Source organism: Ylistrum balloti, unplaced genomic scaffold (assembly GCF_031769215.1).
Source record: "Ylistrum balloti isolate Yb309-2 unplaced genomic scaffold, AGI_CSIRO_Ybal_v1 Utg371482, whole genome shotgun sequence".
NCBI classification, from domain to species: Eukaryota; Metazoa; Mollusca; class Bivalvia; order Pectinida; family Pectinidae; genus Ylistrum; species Ylistrum balloti.
The window spans coordinates 1-13,806 of NW_026782769.1; the positions used below are offsets into that span (position 1 = coordinate 1).

A 13,806-nucleotide genomic window follows, 5' to 3' on the forward strand; every position below is an offset into this window, starting at 1 on the left:
CTCTTATTTCCATAGACTAACTGTGCATTGTCCATTTTAGAAATGATAAAAAAAAAAAATGGCTGACTGTGACCCTCGTGGACTTCAGTAAAGTCAGGTTATTGTTGCGATTGCTTTTTTTTATCAATGAAAACCTACTTTTATTATGTTGAAGAAATATGAATATGTATACGTAGAATGATGGCAGATAATAAAAGTCTATGCATATGATAAAAATTTACATCTACAAATTCCCGTCATATATATTTGCCCTGCTGTTCCAGACAGTGGTTTGTCTACATTCACAAAATATCTTATAATGTAATGTTGTAATGACATGAAAAATGGACTGAGTGGATTGTTGCTGTTGCTTGAGAAGTATTGTCAGATTTCCGATCATCTAGAGCAAATCATAAATAAAAAAAGGGAAGGGATCAAAATTTTTAAGAACAAAGAAAATCATACAAAGGTTGGCACCAAGATCCCTCTGGGACAAATGGACATATCTGTGACGAAATCTAAAAATTGTTGTCATTTATTCCTTGTTGACAAACACATGCGACTAAATGTTGTCATTTCTTCTTTGTTGACAGACACATATGTGTCTAAATGTTGTCATTTCTTCTTTGTTGACAGACACATATGTGTCTAAATGTTGTCATTTCTTCTTTGTTGACAGACACATATGTGTCTAAATGTTGTCATTTCTTCTTTGTTGACAGACACATATGTGTCTAAATGTTGTCATTTCTTCTTTGTTGACAGACACATATGTGTCTAAATGTTGTCATTTATTCCTTGTTGACAGATTCACCTCTGACAAAATGGTATATCTTTTTCATTGTTGACAAACCAGTTACTAAGTGTTGACATTTCTTCCTTGTTAACAGACACACTGTTCACTAAATGTTGACATTTCTTCTTCGTTTACAGACATAATGTTAACTATGTGTTGACATTTCTTCCTTGTTAACAGACACAATGATCACTAAATGTTGACATTTCTTCCTTGTTTATAGACACAATGTTAACTAAATGTTGACATTTCTTTGTTTACAGACACATTGTTAACTAAGTGTTGACATTTCTTCTTTGTTGACAAACACAATGTTAACTAAATGTTGACATTTCTTCTTTGTTGACAAACACAATGTTAACTAAGTGTTGACATTTCTTCCTTGTTGACAGACACAATGTTAACTATATGTTCACATTTCTTGTTTGTTGACAGACACAATGTTAACTAAGTGTTGACATTTCTTCCTTGTTTACAGACACAATGTTAACTAAGTGTTGACATTGCCTCTTCATTTACAGACACACCTGTTAATGTTGTCGTTGCTTCTTTGTTGACAAACACATTGTAACTAAGTGTTGACATTTCTTCTTCGTTTACAGACACACCTGTTAATGTTGTCATTTCTTCCTTGTTGACAGACACACCTGCATTCCAAGCCTCTTGACCTGACCCAGCAGCAGCTTCAGCAGCAACATGATCCCCCAGGGCCGACTGAATCTTCATCTCCCCTTCCCCAAAGCAGCCCCACATCTCCCTCACAGGTGAACCTGTCAGGACAGGTAAAGCCAAGGAAGAGGAAGGCATCACGGCCACAACACTTGTACATGCCCCCTACTATGGTTCCTATTTCCACACCACTAACCCCAGAGGAGGAGAACTCAGCTGAGCAGAAGGAAGACCTAGTCCGGTACGAGGATAGATTCCACAGAGAGACTTCCCAAGATTCATCAACACATAGTTGTCTGGGTGAATCTCAAAATGGCATTCATAAAAACATTCCACTCTCTAGGCTTAATATGCCTAACTTTGACCGGACGGATATGAAGATGCCTACCTTTAATCATTCAGACAAATTGCCGAATTATAGCCAGTCAGACAAAATGCCTAACTTTAGCCAGTCAGACAAAATGCCTAACTTTAGTCAGTCAGACAAAATGCCTAACTTTAGCCAGTCAGACAAAATGCCTAACTTTAGCCACTCGGACAAAATGGCTAACTTGAATCATTCAGACAAGATTCAAAAGTTCAGTGAGTTGGACAAAATGCCTAACTTTGGCCAGTCAGATAAAATGTCATCAAACGGTCAGCTGGAAGGTAAAATCTTAAATCATAGCCAATCTGCAGGCAAGGTTTCAGAGGTTAGCCAACCAGAGAACAGGAGCTCCCCATTCAGTCAGTTACAAAGCAAACCTTGTAACAATCAGTCAGAAGACAGGATTTCCAATTTCAACCAATGGGATGCTAGGAATATTGATGAGGACAATCACAATGATCGTTCAGTACGTTACGACAGGATACATCAACAGACAGCCAGAGGAATTGATATGAATGTATTTACGCTATCGAAATCTCTTGCCAGTGGAGCAGCTATGGTACGACCCCCGTTACATATGAATACGATGATGAAATCATCACATGACCATATTCTTCCCCTGTCAAGGAACAATTTTGATGTGGCAGCATTTTCACGCCAGCAGAAGTCAGATCAGCTTCAAAGACATATACATAGCTCTAGTCCTTACTTAATCTCTCGACGAGACCCTGCCCTCAAGGGAGTCTACTCTAGTGGCTGGCCCGTGCCTCTAAAGTCATCAACCCTTTGTATGGGTATGGACCGCTCTGAAGAAGCCCAGTCAGATCGGTCAGGGAGTCAGTCGCCCAATCTACAAGCTTCTCAATTTTCATTGGACAATTTTGATGAACCAATGAACTGAAGTGAAACAGATTGAAAGCTAGACCATTAAATTGTTTATTGGTGTAAAATAACAGGACATAGCACAGATAGAGACTGATCTTCAACCATTTAAAATGGTTTGTAAAGTTGGAATAGCTTTTCTGGTGCAAATACTACAAAGTTTTGGACAAACAAAATATTATCAGGCTGGGCCATGAAATGGTTATATACCAGGCTAATTTCTATATTGTTCTCCCTACAAATTAGTAGGATTGAAGGGAGGTAACTCTTTCATATTTTAGAATTACATGTATGATGTACAAGGTAGCATTTAACTTTAAGTGTTTGTGTTTTGATGCCCCGCCATTTGATGGGATTGAGTGGGCATATAGTGTTACCCATGTTCGCCCCATCAAATCACGTCCCATTCAAAATCAATGTCGCATCTTGAGATCTAATAAAACATTTTGGGTCATATTTGCCCCATAGCATCATGATATCAAATTTACACCTTAACTAAGGTGGTCGTGAGTTAATTTTAAAGGGTCAAAGGTTACATTTGACAACTTGTGCAAATGCTTCGGGAGCAGAGTCATTCATGTCTGATAGACTTTTTTGTTTTTTTTCTTCTTAGACACAAATTTTGTTCACAGGAATGTAGTGTTTCTATGTTTTTTTTAAAGAAATATCCCTGAAGAATGACACTTCACTATGAGATGGTTGACTTCACCTATTAGAAACAGTAATTCTATATGTACAGTATTTTTACAAAGGAATTATTTGCAAACAGAAGCTAGATACAATTATTTTAGTACTGAATTCATATAGAGTTTAAGGAAGTTTGTGATCAGATCCAATGAGTTAAAAAGAAAAAAAAATGTATCAAATATTTCTTTTTTCTTTAGATGTTTGAATTTCAAAACTTCAAAAGATTTTTTTTAGAATGATCAAATGAATTCGCATCAAAGCAGACACAAAATTATGTACCAAATGACAAGATGATGACAACTTATATTTGTAGAAGAAATCAGCTTGATTAATGATTCACTGGTATTGTTGGTGACTTTTTTTTTACCTGAAAGTCAGAATTTTGCAAAGTGAACAATTAGGGTATTGGATGTCACCAACACAATAAGGAGTATTCACTGTCCTGATAACATGTGATAGATTTCAGATCTCCCTGGTAACAATGGGGTTTCTCTGCTAGCTTTCCTTCTTCTGTTAACACTACAGATATTATATCATCCAAGCTTAAAAAAAGTGAGATTTAATTTTTAAAAACTGGAAAAAATTAACTGGATAAAAAAAATTCCGTTTTTCAAATCGAAGTTGATATTCATCAGTTTTTCATGAAATAAAACGTTCCTAATTTAAAACTTGATTAAGAAGTCATACCACCTGGAGAAGATGTCGCACTAGTCATCATTAAGTCACAAACAAATTTCCTACTTTGATATGCTGTAAAATTATGAATTTTGTGGGGAACTAATGATTGATTTTGTGGGTACTCGAAATTCACAAATTCCTTTGTCCACAAACTGATAAAATAAACAAATTTATTAAACTATATTTAGTTTCTTAGAAATAGAAATTTAAAAAAAAAATGAAAAATAAAAAAAACCACGAAAATTGAGCCCCACAAAATATAAATTTTTATTTCAGTAATAATTTTTTGGGAGGAGGGGTTAGGGTACCAGAACCACTTTCTTTCTGCCTGGAGTTGTGCTGTTTGTCCAGGACTGCCCTCCAATTATGCTTTCTGAAGGTATGGTAATTATTACTGAAATGAAATTGAGATTTATTCAAAACAGATTTTTATGATAAAATACTTACCATAACTTTATGGAGTCCCATACTATCCTCCCCATATCTTCTCAGTCTGACTACCCATTAAGGCTTTTGAGAAAGGGAGATCACTCTATGTCTCCTGTAAAGTTAAGCTCACATGAGAGTAGGTAGGATGGAATATTTGAATATTTTGTTTTTTGAGTTACAAAGATGGGTGCCTGTACTGTATTTGCATACTGAAGTTATGGTAAGTATAACATCGTGAGAATTGGTAAAACTTGAAAAAATCTCAAGATTTTACAGAATATCTTTTATAGAAGGTAAAGGTAGTGTGGGGTCTAAATTGTTAGGTTTTCTTCTCGTCACAAGTGACCAGAATCCACTTTCTCAAATAGCAGATGCATGAAATCACATAATTTGAATTTTAGATTTTTGTCAAATTTTATTAAACTTCTCAAAAGTTCTAAATATAAGTTAGACATGAGAAACTCATATCCTGTCTACATGAGTCGAACAATTCTTTTTTTTTTTACTGTTAGTGAATAAAATTTGAATTCATAATGTAATTTTAGATTGGATCATAAATTTTCATTTTCAGAAGTGAATTGAAAAGCTGGGCTAGCATTATGGTTGAGGTTGTTGTGATAAATAGATGTCACAAAATTTACTGTACAGTGTTAATTTGTTGTTTTGTTGATGATGTTGTTTATAACTGTTGATAAATTGCCTTCGTACCTGTTATGTTATATATTTAAAACAAAAAATTTGATGTTTCACCTCAGAAATTTTGTGTGCAGAAAAAAATGAGGAATGATGACAGGTCATGTTTCACATTGTAAACATTTAAGTCAATCATTACCTGTTAGTTGAATAATAAATATACTGTGTGACTTTGTTGTTGTGTCTACAAAATTACACTTCAAATCAGTTTTCAATATTGAAAATATAAGTATATGCATTTTGTTTTCAATTTAGTTTTTGTGGGTTTTTTTCCGCATTGTTTTTGTGACAATGAAAGGAAATTTATCTAAAAGAACTTATCATTTACTTCATATTATATTGATTTTTAAAAAATGATTTACAAAGAAAAATAATTTTTTCTTGCTGTAAGTATTATATGATGGTCTCCTTATTGTCAGAAGTTAGGTAAAATTTGATTTTTTTTTTACTTGACAACCAATGATAAGCAGAAATTAACATGACAGATTATATCAAATTCTGATATGTAAATTGTGCAGAGTTGCTTCCCTTTGGAGTTTGATTGAAAATGTCACTTTTAAATTTTTTAGAATTGTTTTGGATTTTTCAACAAATATTTATACCAAAACATTAACTTTTCTGATAATTAATGAAACAGGGCATTATTTGCAAATGGAAATCATTTCACCTACTTTTTTCAGTGAGGGACACAAGAAACTCTTATTGATTTAAATACTAGTAGTTTGGCACTTGTTCCTGGCTCCATACAACACAAATATCATTCAATGGTTCATTTATAACTTTAATGTGTCAGAGCCTGCATATTATTTATTGTAGTTGGCACTTTGTTTTTGTAATTGATCATAACCTTCCTTTCCTCTCTTCCTAAGTCATTATCTCCCTTTCCTCTCCTCCAATATCTTCCTCCCCTCTTTTCCTCCATCATTATCTCCCTTTCCTCTCTTCCAATATCTTCCTCCCCTCTTTTCCTCCATCATTATCTTCCTTCCCTTTCCTCAAATCTCATGATCTCCCTCCCCTCTTTCCATCATTATCTCCCTTCCCTCTCTCTATCATTATCTTCCTTCCCTCTCTTCAAATCTCATGATCTCCCTCCCCTCTCTCCATCTGATCTCCTTTCCCTCTCTCCATCTTATCTCCCTTCCCTCTTTCCATCTTATCTCCCTTCCCTCTCTCCATCTTATCTCCCTTCCCTCTCTCAATCTTATCTCCCTTCCCTCTCTCCCTATATCATGATCTCCCTTCCCTCTCTCCCTGTATCATGATTTCCCTTCCCTCTCTCCATCTTATCTCCCTTCCCTCTCTCCATCTTATCTCCCTTCTCTCTGACCATCTTATCTCCCTTCCCTCTCTCCCTATATCATGATCTCCCTTCCCTCTCATAAATCTTATCTCCCTTCCCTCTCTCCATCTTATCTCCCTTCCCTCTCTCAATCTTATCTCCCTTCCCTCTCTCCCTGTATCATGATTTCCCTTCCCTCTCTCCATCTTATCTCCCTTCCCTCTCTCAATCTTATCTACCTTCCCTCTCTAAATCTTATCTCCCTTCCCTCTCTCCATCTTATCTCCCTTCCCTCTCTCAATCTTATCTCCCTTCCCTCTCTCCCTGTATCATCTGATCTCCCTTCCCACTCTCCATCTTATCTCCCTTCCCTCTCTCAATCTTATCTCCCTTCCCTCTCTCCCTATATCATGATCTCCCTTCCCTCTCTCCCTATATCATGATCTCCCCTCTCTCCATCTTATCTCCCTTCCCTCTCTCATTCTTATCTCCCTTCCCTCTCTCAATCTTATCTCCCTTCCCTCTCTCCCTATATCATGATCTCTTATCTCCCTTCCCTTTCTCCAACTTAGCTCCCTTCCCTCTCTCCCTATATCATGATCTCTCCTCTCTCCATCTTATCTCCCTTCCCTCTCTCAATCTTATATCCCTTACCTCTCTCCATCTTATCTCCCTTCCCTCTCTCCCTATATCATGATCTCCCATCCCTCTCTCCATCTTATCTCCCTTCCCTCTCTCCCTATATCATGATCTCTCCTCTCTCAATCTTATCTCCCTTCCCTCTCTCAATCTTATCTCCCTTCCCTCTCTCCCTTTATCATGATCTCTCCTCTCTCCATCTTATCTCCCTTTCCTCTCTCAATCTTATCTCCCTTCTCTTTCTCCATCTTATCTCCCTTCCCTCTCTCCCTATATCATGATCTCTCCTCTCTCCATCTTATCTCCCTTCCCTCTCTCAATCTTATCTCCCTTCCCTTTCTCCATCTTATCTCCCTTCCCTCTCTCCCTATATCATGATCTCTCCTCTCTCAATCTTATCTCCCTTCCCTCTCTCAATCTTATATCCCTTCCCTCTCTCCATCTTATCTCCCTTCCCTCTCTCCCAGATGATCATGATCTGCCCTCCCTCTCTCCTCTTATCTCCCTTCCCTCTCTCCCTATATCATGATCTCTCCTCTCTCATCTTATCTCCCTTCCCTCTCTCAATCTTATCTCCCTTCCCTTTCTCAATCTTATCTCCCTTCCCTCTCTCCCTATATCATGATCTCTCCTCTCTCAATCTTATCTCCCTTCCCTCTCTCAATCTTATCTCCCTTCCCTCTCTCCCTATATCATGATCTCTCCTCTCTCCATCTTATCTCCCTTTCCTCTCTCAATCTTATCTCCCTTCCCTTTCTCCATCTTATCTCCCTTCCCTCTCTCCCTATATCATGATCTCTCCTCTCTCCATCTTATCTCCCTTCCCTCTCTCAATCTTATCTCCCTTCCCTTTCTCCATCTTATCTCCCTTCCCTCTCTCCCTATATCATGATCTCTCCTCTCTCAATCTTATCTCCCTTCCCTCTCTCAATCTTATATCCCTTCCCTCTCTCCATCTTATCTCCCTTCCCTCTCTCCCTATATCATGATCTCCCATCCCTCTCTCCATCTTATCTCCCTTCCCTCTCTCCCTATATCATGATCTCTCCTCTCTCCATCTTATCTCCCTTCCCTCTCTCAATCTTATCTCCCTTCCCTTTCTCAATCTTATCTCCCTTCCCTCTCTCCCTATATCATGATCTCTCCTCTCTCAATCTTATCTCCCTTCCCTCTCTCCATCTTATCTCCCTTCCCTCTCTCCATCTTATCTCCCTTCCCTCTCTCCATCTTATCTCCCTTCCCTCTCTCCATCTTATCTCCCTTCCCTCTCTCAATCTTTTCTCCCTTCCCTCTCTCCATCTTATCTCCCTTCCCTCTCTCAATCTTATCTCCCTTCCCTTTCTCCATCTTATCTCCCTTCCCTCTCTCCCTATATCATGATCTCCCCTCTCTCAATCTTATCTCCCTTCCCTCTCTCAATCTTATATCCCTCCCCTCTCTCCATCTTATCTCCCTTCCCTCTCTCCCTATATCATGATATCCCCTCTCTCAATCTTATCTCCCTTCCCTCTCTCAATCTTATCTCCCTTCCCTCTGACCATCTTATCTCCCTTCCCTCTCTCCCTATATCATGATCTCCCATCCCTCTCTCCATCTTATCTCCCTTCCCTCTCTCAATCTTATCTCCCTTCCCTCTCTCCCTGTATCATGATCTCCCTTCCCTCTTGCCCGCAATCATTATTTCCAAAATGTTGTCATATGAACCTTGACTTAAAATGGCAAAATGATATAAAGATGAAATAAATGTATCTGTTTGATTAACATTGTAAATGTTTGTGTTACTGTTATCTTATTTCAGCTACAGACTGAGACATATATTTTACATAATGTGACAGTGAAGATGTCGCCTCTATGATGATAAATCCTATATTAATATACATTTTCATTGGAGACTTTTTTTTTTAAGTAAAATGTGTTTTCTCCTTGCAGCTATATTTATGTGAATATTTTCCCTCCATAACCTCCTTTTGGCTCTCACAAAAAAAAGAAAAACCAACATAGTTCCTTGTTAGCTACCTTTAGTAAGGTCAAGGTTCATATCAACGGTTTCCACGTTTAAAAAACTTTTTATGTAGTCTTATTCGTTCCTGTACATTTTGTCCTTGTTTTTAAGCATGCCTATGAATATTGAGGCAAGTGATTGCCCTTTAAAACTGTTTTACGATTTTATTGCACGATCTGTGATGTCATATTCAAAATAGCATTAAAGCACTTCAGATTTTTTCATCCAGAGCCTCATGTCCATAAATATTTATATATTTTTACTTATGCTGATATATCCCTGCTTCCCCTTGCAATAGATAATGAATCATTCCATGTGTGGAATAGCTTATTTTATATGGGAGATATAGGTGGTACAAGGTACAACTTTAGGTGTTAATGTTTGTGTTTTTATGACTTCAGTGTTATCTATTCCCCTTTATGAATCCTAGGATCAGTACACATGTACATGTATGCCCAGCTCTTACAAACTGTCATACACTCTTCAGGCTTAAAACTTCAACTAATCCCTTCCACAATATAACACTTACCTCCCTTACCAGCAGCCTACCCCTGATAACTCACAACCACTACCCATACATTCCTTGCCCCTCTGACACAATGTCCCACCCTTCAGAGACAATCCCATAGCTTAGACACAACACCAACCCTTAAGACCCAATCCCCAATCCTCAGACACAACATGTCAGACAGGATTAACCAACCCTCACTGACAAGATCCCCATCCCCAGACACAATACTCCAATCCCAGACACAAATCCCAACCTCCAGACACAATTTCCCACCCTTAGACACAATTTCCCACCCATAGACACAATCCCAATCCTCAGACACAATTCCCAATCCTCAGACACAACTCCCTACCCTCAGACACAATGTCCCACCCCTTGGACACAAATCCCCACCATCCAACCCTAGACTTAATTCCCCACTTTTCAAAGATGATCCTCGACCCCTGACACAATTTTTCACAATCCCCTACTCCTCACCTTCTCCGCAGACATGATCCCAACCTTAGACACAAATCCCAATCCCCAGACACCATTCCTCACCCCCAGACACCATCCCCACCCCCAGACACCATCCCTATCCCCAGACACCATCCAAACCCCCAGACACCATTTCTCACCCTCAGACAATGCTCATCCCTCAAACACTATCCCCACCCCCAGGCACCATTCCTCACCCTCAGACACAATCCTAGCTGTCTTGACACAATATCAGTTTAAAAAAGTGCTTGGATTAATTGTTTGTCTTTATGTTGATAAAGCTTTTGTGATCTCCCTGGGAGAATAAACTTGATGTAAATATATATATCACATAATGTTATGACATGTCCTTGTCATATGTTCTTTTATTGTGATTTTGAGTTACTTCTCAATGTTCTAAGATTTCACTTAACTGAGAAATTGACTTATTGAAGTCATTATTTGGGGAGTGACACTTTGAGGTGACTTAAGATTAAATCTTACATTCACGGTTCACAGAACTTCATGGAGTTTGATCCCGTCAAATTTTTTTTTCTAAGTATGATTTGTTTGATTTTATAGAAACAATTATGGATTTTTCTTTTTCTTTCATTCAACTCTTTTTTTCCTTTTTTAAATTGAAGTCTTGTATAAAATTGTCACGTTTCTCAGACAGGGTACATCATGTATTGATGTTTTATTTTGTTGTTATTTTAAAGATGCATTATTTACAGATGATGAGATTTGACTTGACTTCTAGGTGCTCTGTTTAGTGTTTATATTAATAATTGTTGATACATGAGATGTAGAAATTTTAATATATGATAGTTTCATGTTATTGAAGTGGTATAGGCAGTGTAATTTATGATAGATTTTTGTATAGTTTGTGTAATTTATTAACACTGAAGAAAATTCTGCAAAGTTTGAAATATTGTCTTGTTTCCTTGCTGCTGGGTGAGATCAGTGTTGAAAGACTTGAAAAAGAGCAGTATTTGCTCTGAATATCAATGTGGGTACATTTTTTTTAGGAATTTATACCAAAATGCTTGTAGATCTCTGACAACCATAGGGCTTAAAATGTCTCAATGTTTGTAACATCGATTCTATCCTAACTTTAATGCATGATAGACATGCCTACCAATCAGTGTTAACTTTGTTAAAATTTTAATCAGAATATGTCAGAGCCTGGCTGTCATTGATGTCACAAGTCAGAGTTGGTGTCCCTGGTTTCAATAAATGTTTGTGTTAGTAATATATCAGGGGAGTTTGACGAACAGCTCGTTAATATACTGTATCAGTACATTAAAGACCCCTACCCCACCCTGCCTAGACTAGACATATGTTGTTGTACTATGAATTGAGGCAAACTGAAAAATTCTATAAAAAATGTCACGAAAATATGAAACCCTTAACAGCTGCTTCACATCCACCAAAGGTTCTTACCTTCCTTAAATTTCCTATCACAGATATATTTTTGTGTTTGATTATGTGCGGAAGGTCATAGCTAACATAGTAAACAAACAGATTCCGTGGTCAATTATAGTAATAAATAATTTAGGGGGGAGGGCGGGATTGTAGTGGGCTGTAGTGTCAATTGTTTCTCCTAATGTACTGACCTGTGTACTCCTAGACCAGTACAAAAATGTACTGATATGTATAGACAATGTACTGACATGTATTGACATGTACTGACATGTAAAGACAATGTACAGACAATGTACTGACCTGTGTACTCGTAGACCGGTACACAAAATGTACTGACATGTACAGACATGTACACAAAATGTACTGACATGTACAGACAATGTACTGACAGGTAGAGACAATGCACTGACATGAACAGACAATGTACAGACAATGTACAGACAATGCACTGACATGTAGACAATATACTGACATGTACAGACAATGTACTGATATGTACAGACAATATACAGACAATGCACTGACATGTACAGACAATGTACTGATATGTACAGACAATGTACAGACAATGTACAGACATGTACCTACATGTACAGACAATGTACTGACATGAACAGACAATGCACTGACATGTACAGACAATATACTGACATGTACAGACAATGTACTGACATGTACAGACATGTACAGGCAATGTACAGACAATGCACTGACAAGTACAGACAATGCACTGACATGTACAGACAATGTACCGACATGTACAGAAAATGTACAGGCAGTGTACAGACAATGCACTGACATGTACAGACAATGCACTGACATGAACAGACAATGTACAGACAATGCACTGACATGTAGACAATATACTGACATGTACAGACAATGTACTGACATGAACAGACAATGTACAGACAATGCACTGACAAGTACTGACAATGCACTGACATGTACAGACAATGTACTGACATGAACAGACAATGTACAGACAATGCACTGACAAGTACTGACAATGCACCGACATGAACAGACAATGTACAGACAATATACAGACAATGTACTGACATGTACAGGCAATGCACTGACATGTACAGACAATGTACTGACAGGTAGAGACAATGCACTGACATGAACAGACAATGTACAGACAATGCACTGACATGTAGACAATATACTGACATGTACAGACAATGTACTGATATGTACCTACATGTACAGACAATGTACTGACATGAACAGACAATGCACTGACATGTACAGACAATATACTGACATGTACAGACAATGTACTGACATGTACAGACATGTACAGGCAATGTACAGACAATGCACTGACAAGTACAGACAATGCACTGACATGTACAGACAATGTACCGACATGTACAGAAAATGTACAGGCAGTGTACAGACAATGCACTGACATGTACAGACAATGCACTGACATGAACAGACAATGTACAGACAATGCACTGACATGTAGACAATATACTGACATGTACAGACAATGTACTGACATGAACAGACAATGTACAGACAATGCACTGACAAGTACTGACAATGCACTGACATGTACAGACAATGTACTGACATGAACAGACAATGTACAGACAATGCACTGACAAGTACTGACAATGCACTGACATGAACAGACAATGTACAGACAATGCACTGACATGTAGACAATATACTGACATGTGCAGACAATATACAGACAATGTACTGACATGTACAGGCAATGCACTGACATGTACAGACAATGTACTGACAGGTAGAGACAATGCACTGACATGAACAGACAATGTACAGACAATGCACTGACATGTAGACAATATACTGACATGTACAGACAATGTACTGATATGTACCTACATGTACAGACAATGTACTGACATGAACAGACAATGCACTGACATGTACAGACAATATACTGACATGTACAGACAATGTACTGACATGTACAGACAATGTACAGACAATGTACAGACAATGCACTGACATGTACAGACAATGCACTGACATGTACAGACAATGCACTGACAAGTACAGACAATGCACTGACATGTACAGACAATGCACTGACATGGACAGACAATGTACAGACAATGCACTGACATGTACAGACAATGTACTGACATGTACAGACAATGTACTGATATGAATAGACAATGTACTGACATGCACTGACAAGTACAGACAATGCACTGACATGTACAGGCAATGTACAGACAATGCACTGACAAGTACAGACAATGCACTGACATGTATAGACAATGCACTGACATGTACAGACAATGTACTGACATGTACAGGCAAT

At 37.9% G+C, this 13,806-nt stretch overlaps 1 protein-coding gene across 1 annotated transcript; it reads left to right on the top strand.

Annotated features, from left to right (window-relative positions):
* Nucleotides 1-1,416: 1,416 nt before the first annotated feature.
* LOC132562678 (uncharacterized) lies at nt 1,417-2,712 on the top strand (the record flags this gene model as incomplete). The annotated part of the gene is made up of 1 exon (XM_060227432.1): nt 1,417-2,712. A coding segment is annotated over one exon (1,296 nt), but the record flags the coding sequence as incomplete, so codon positions are not given.
* Between the last annotated feature and the right edge of the window lie 11,094 nt (nt 2,713-13,806).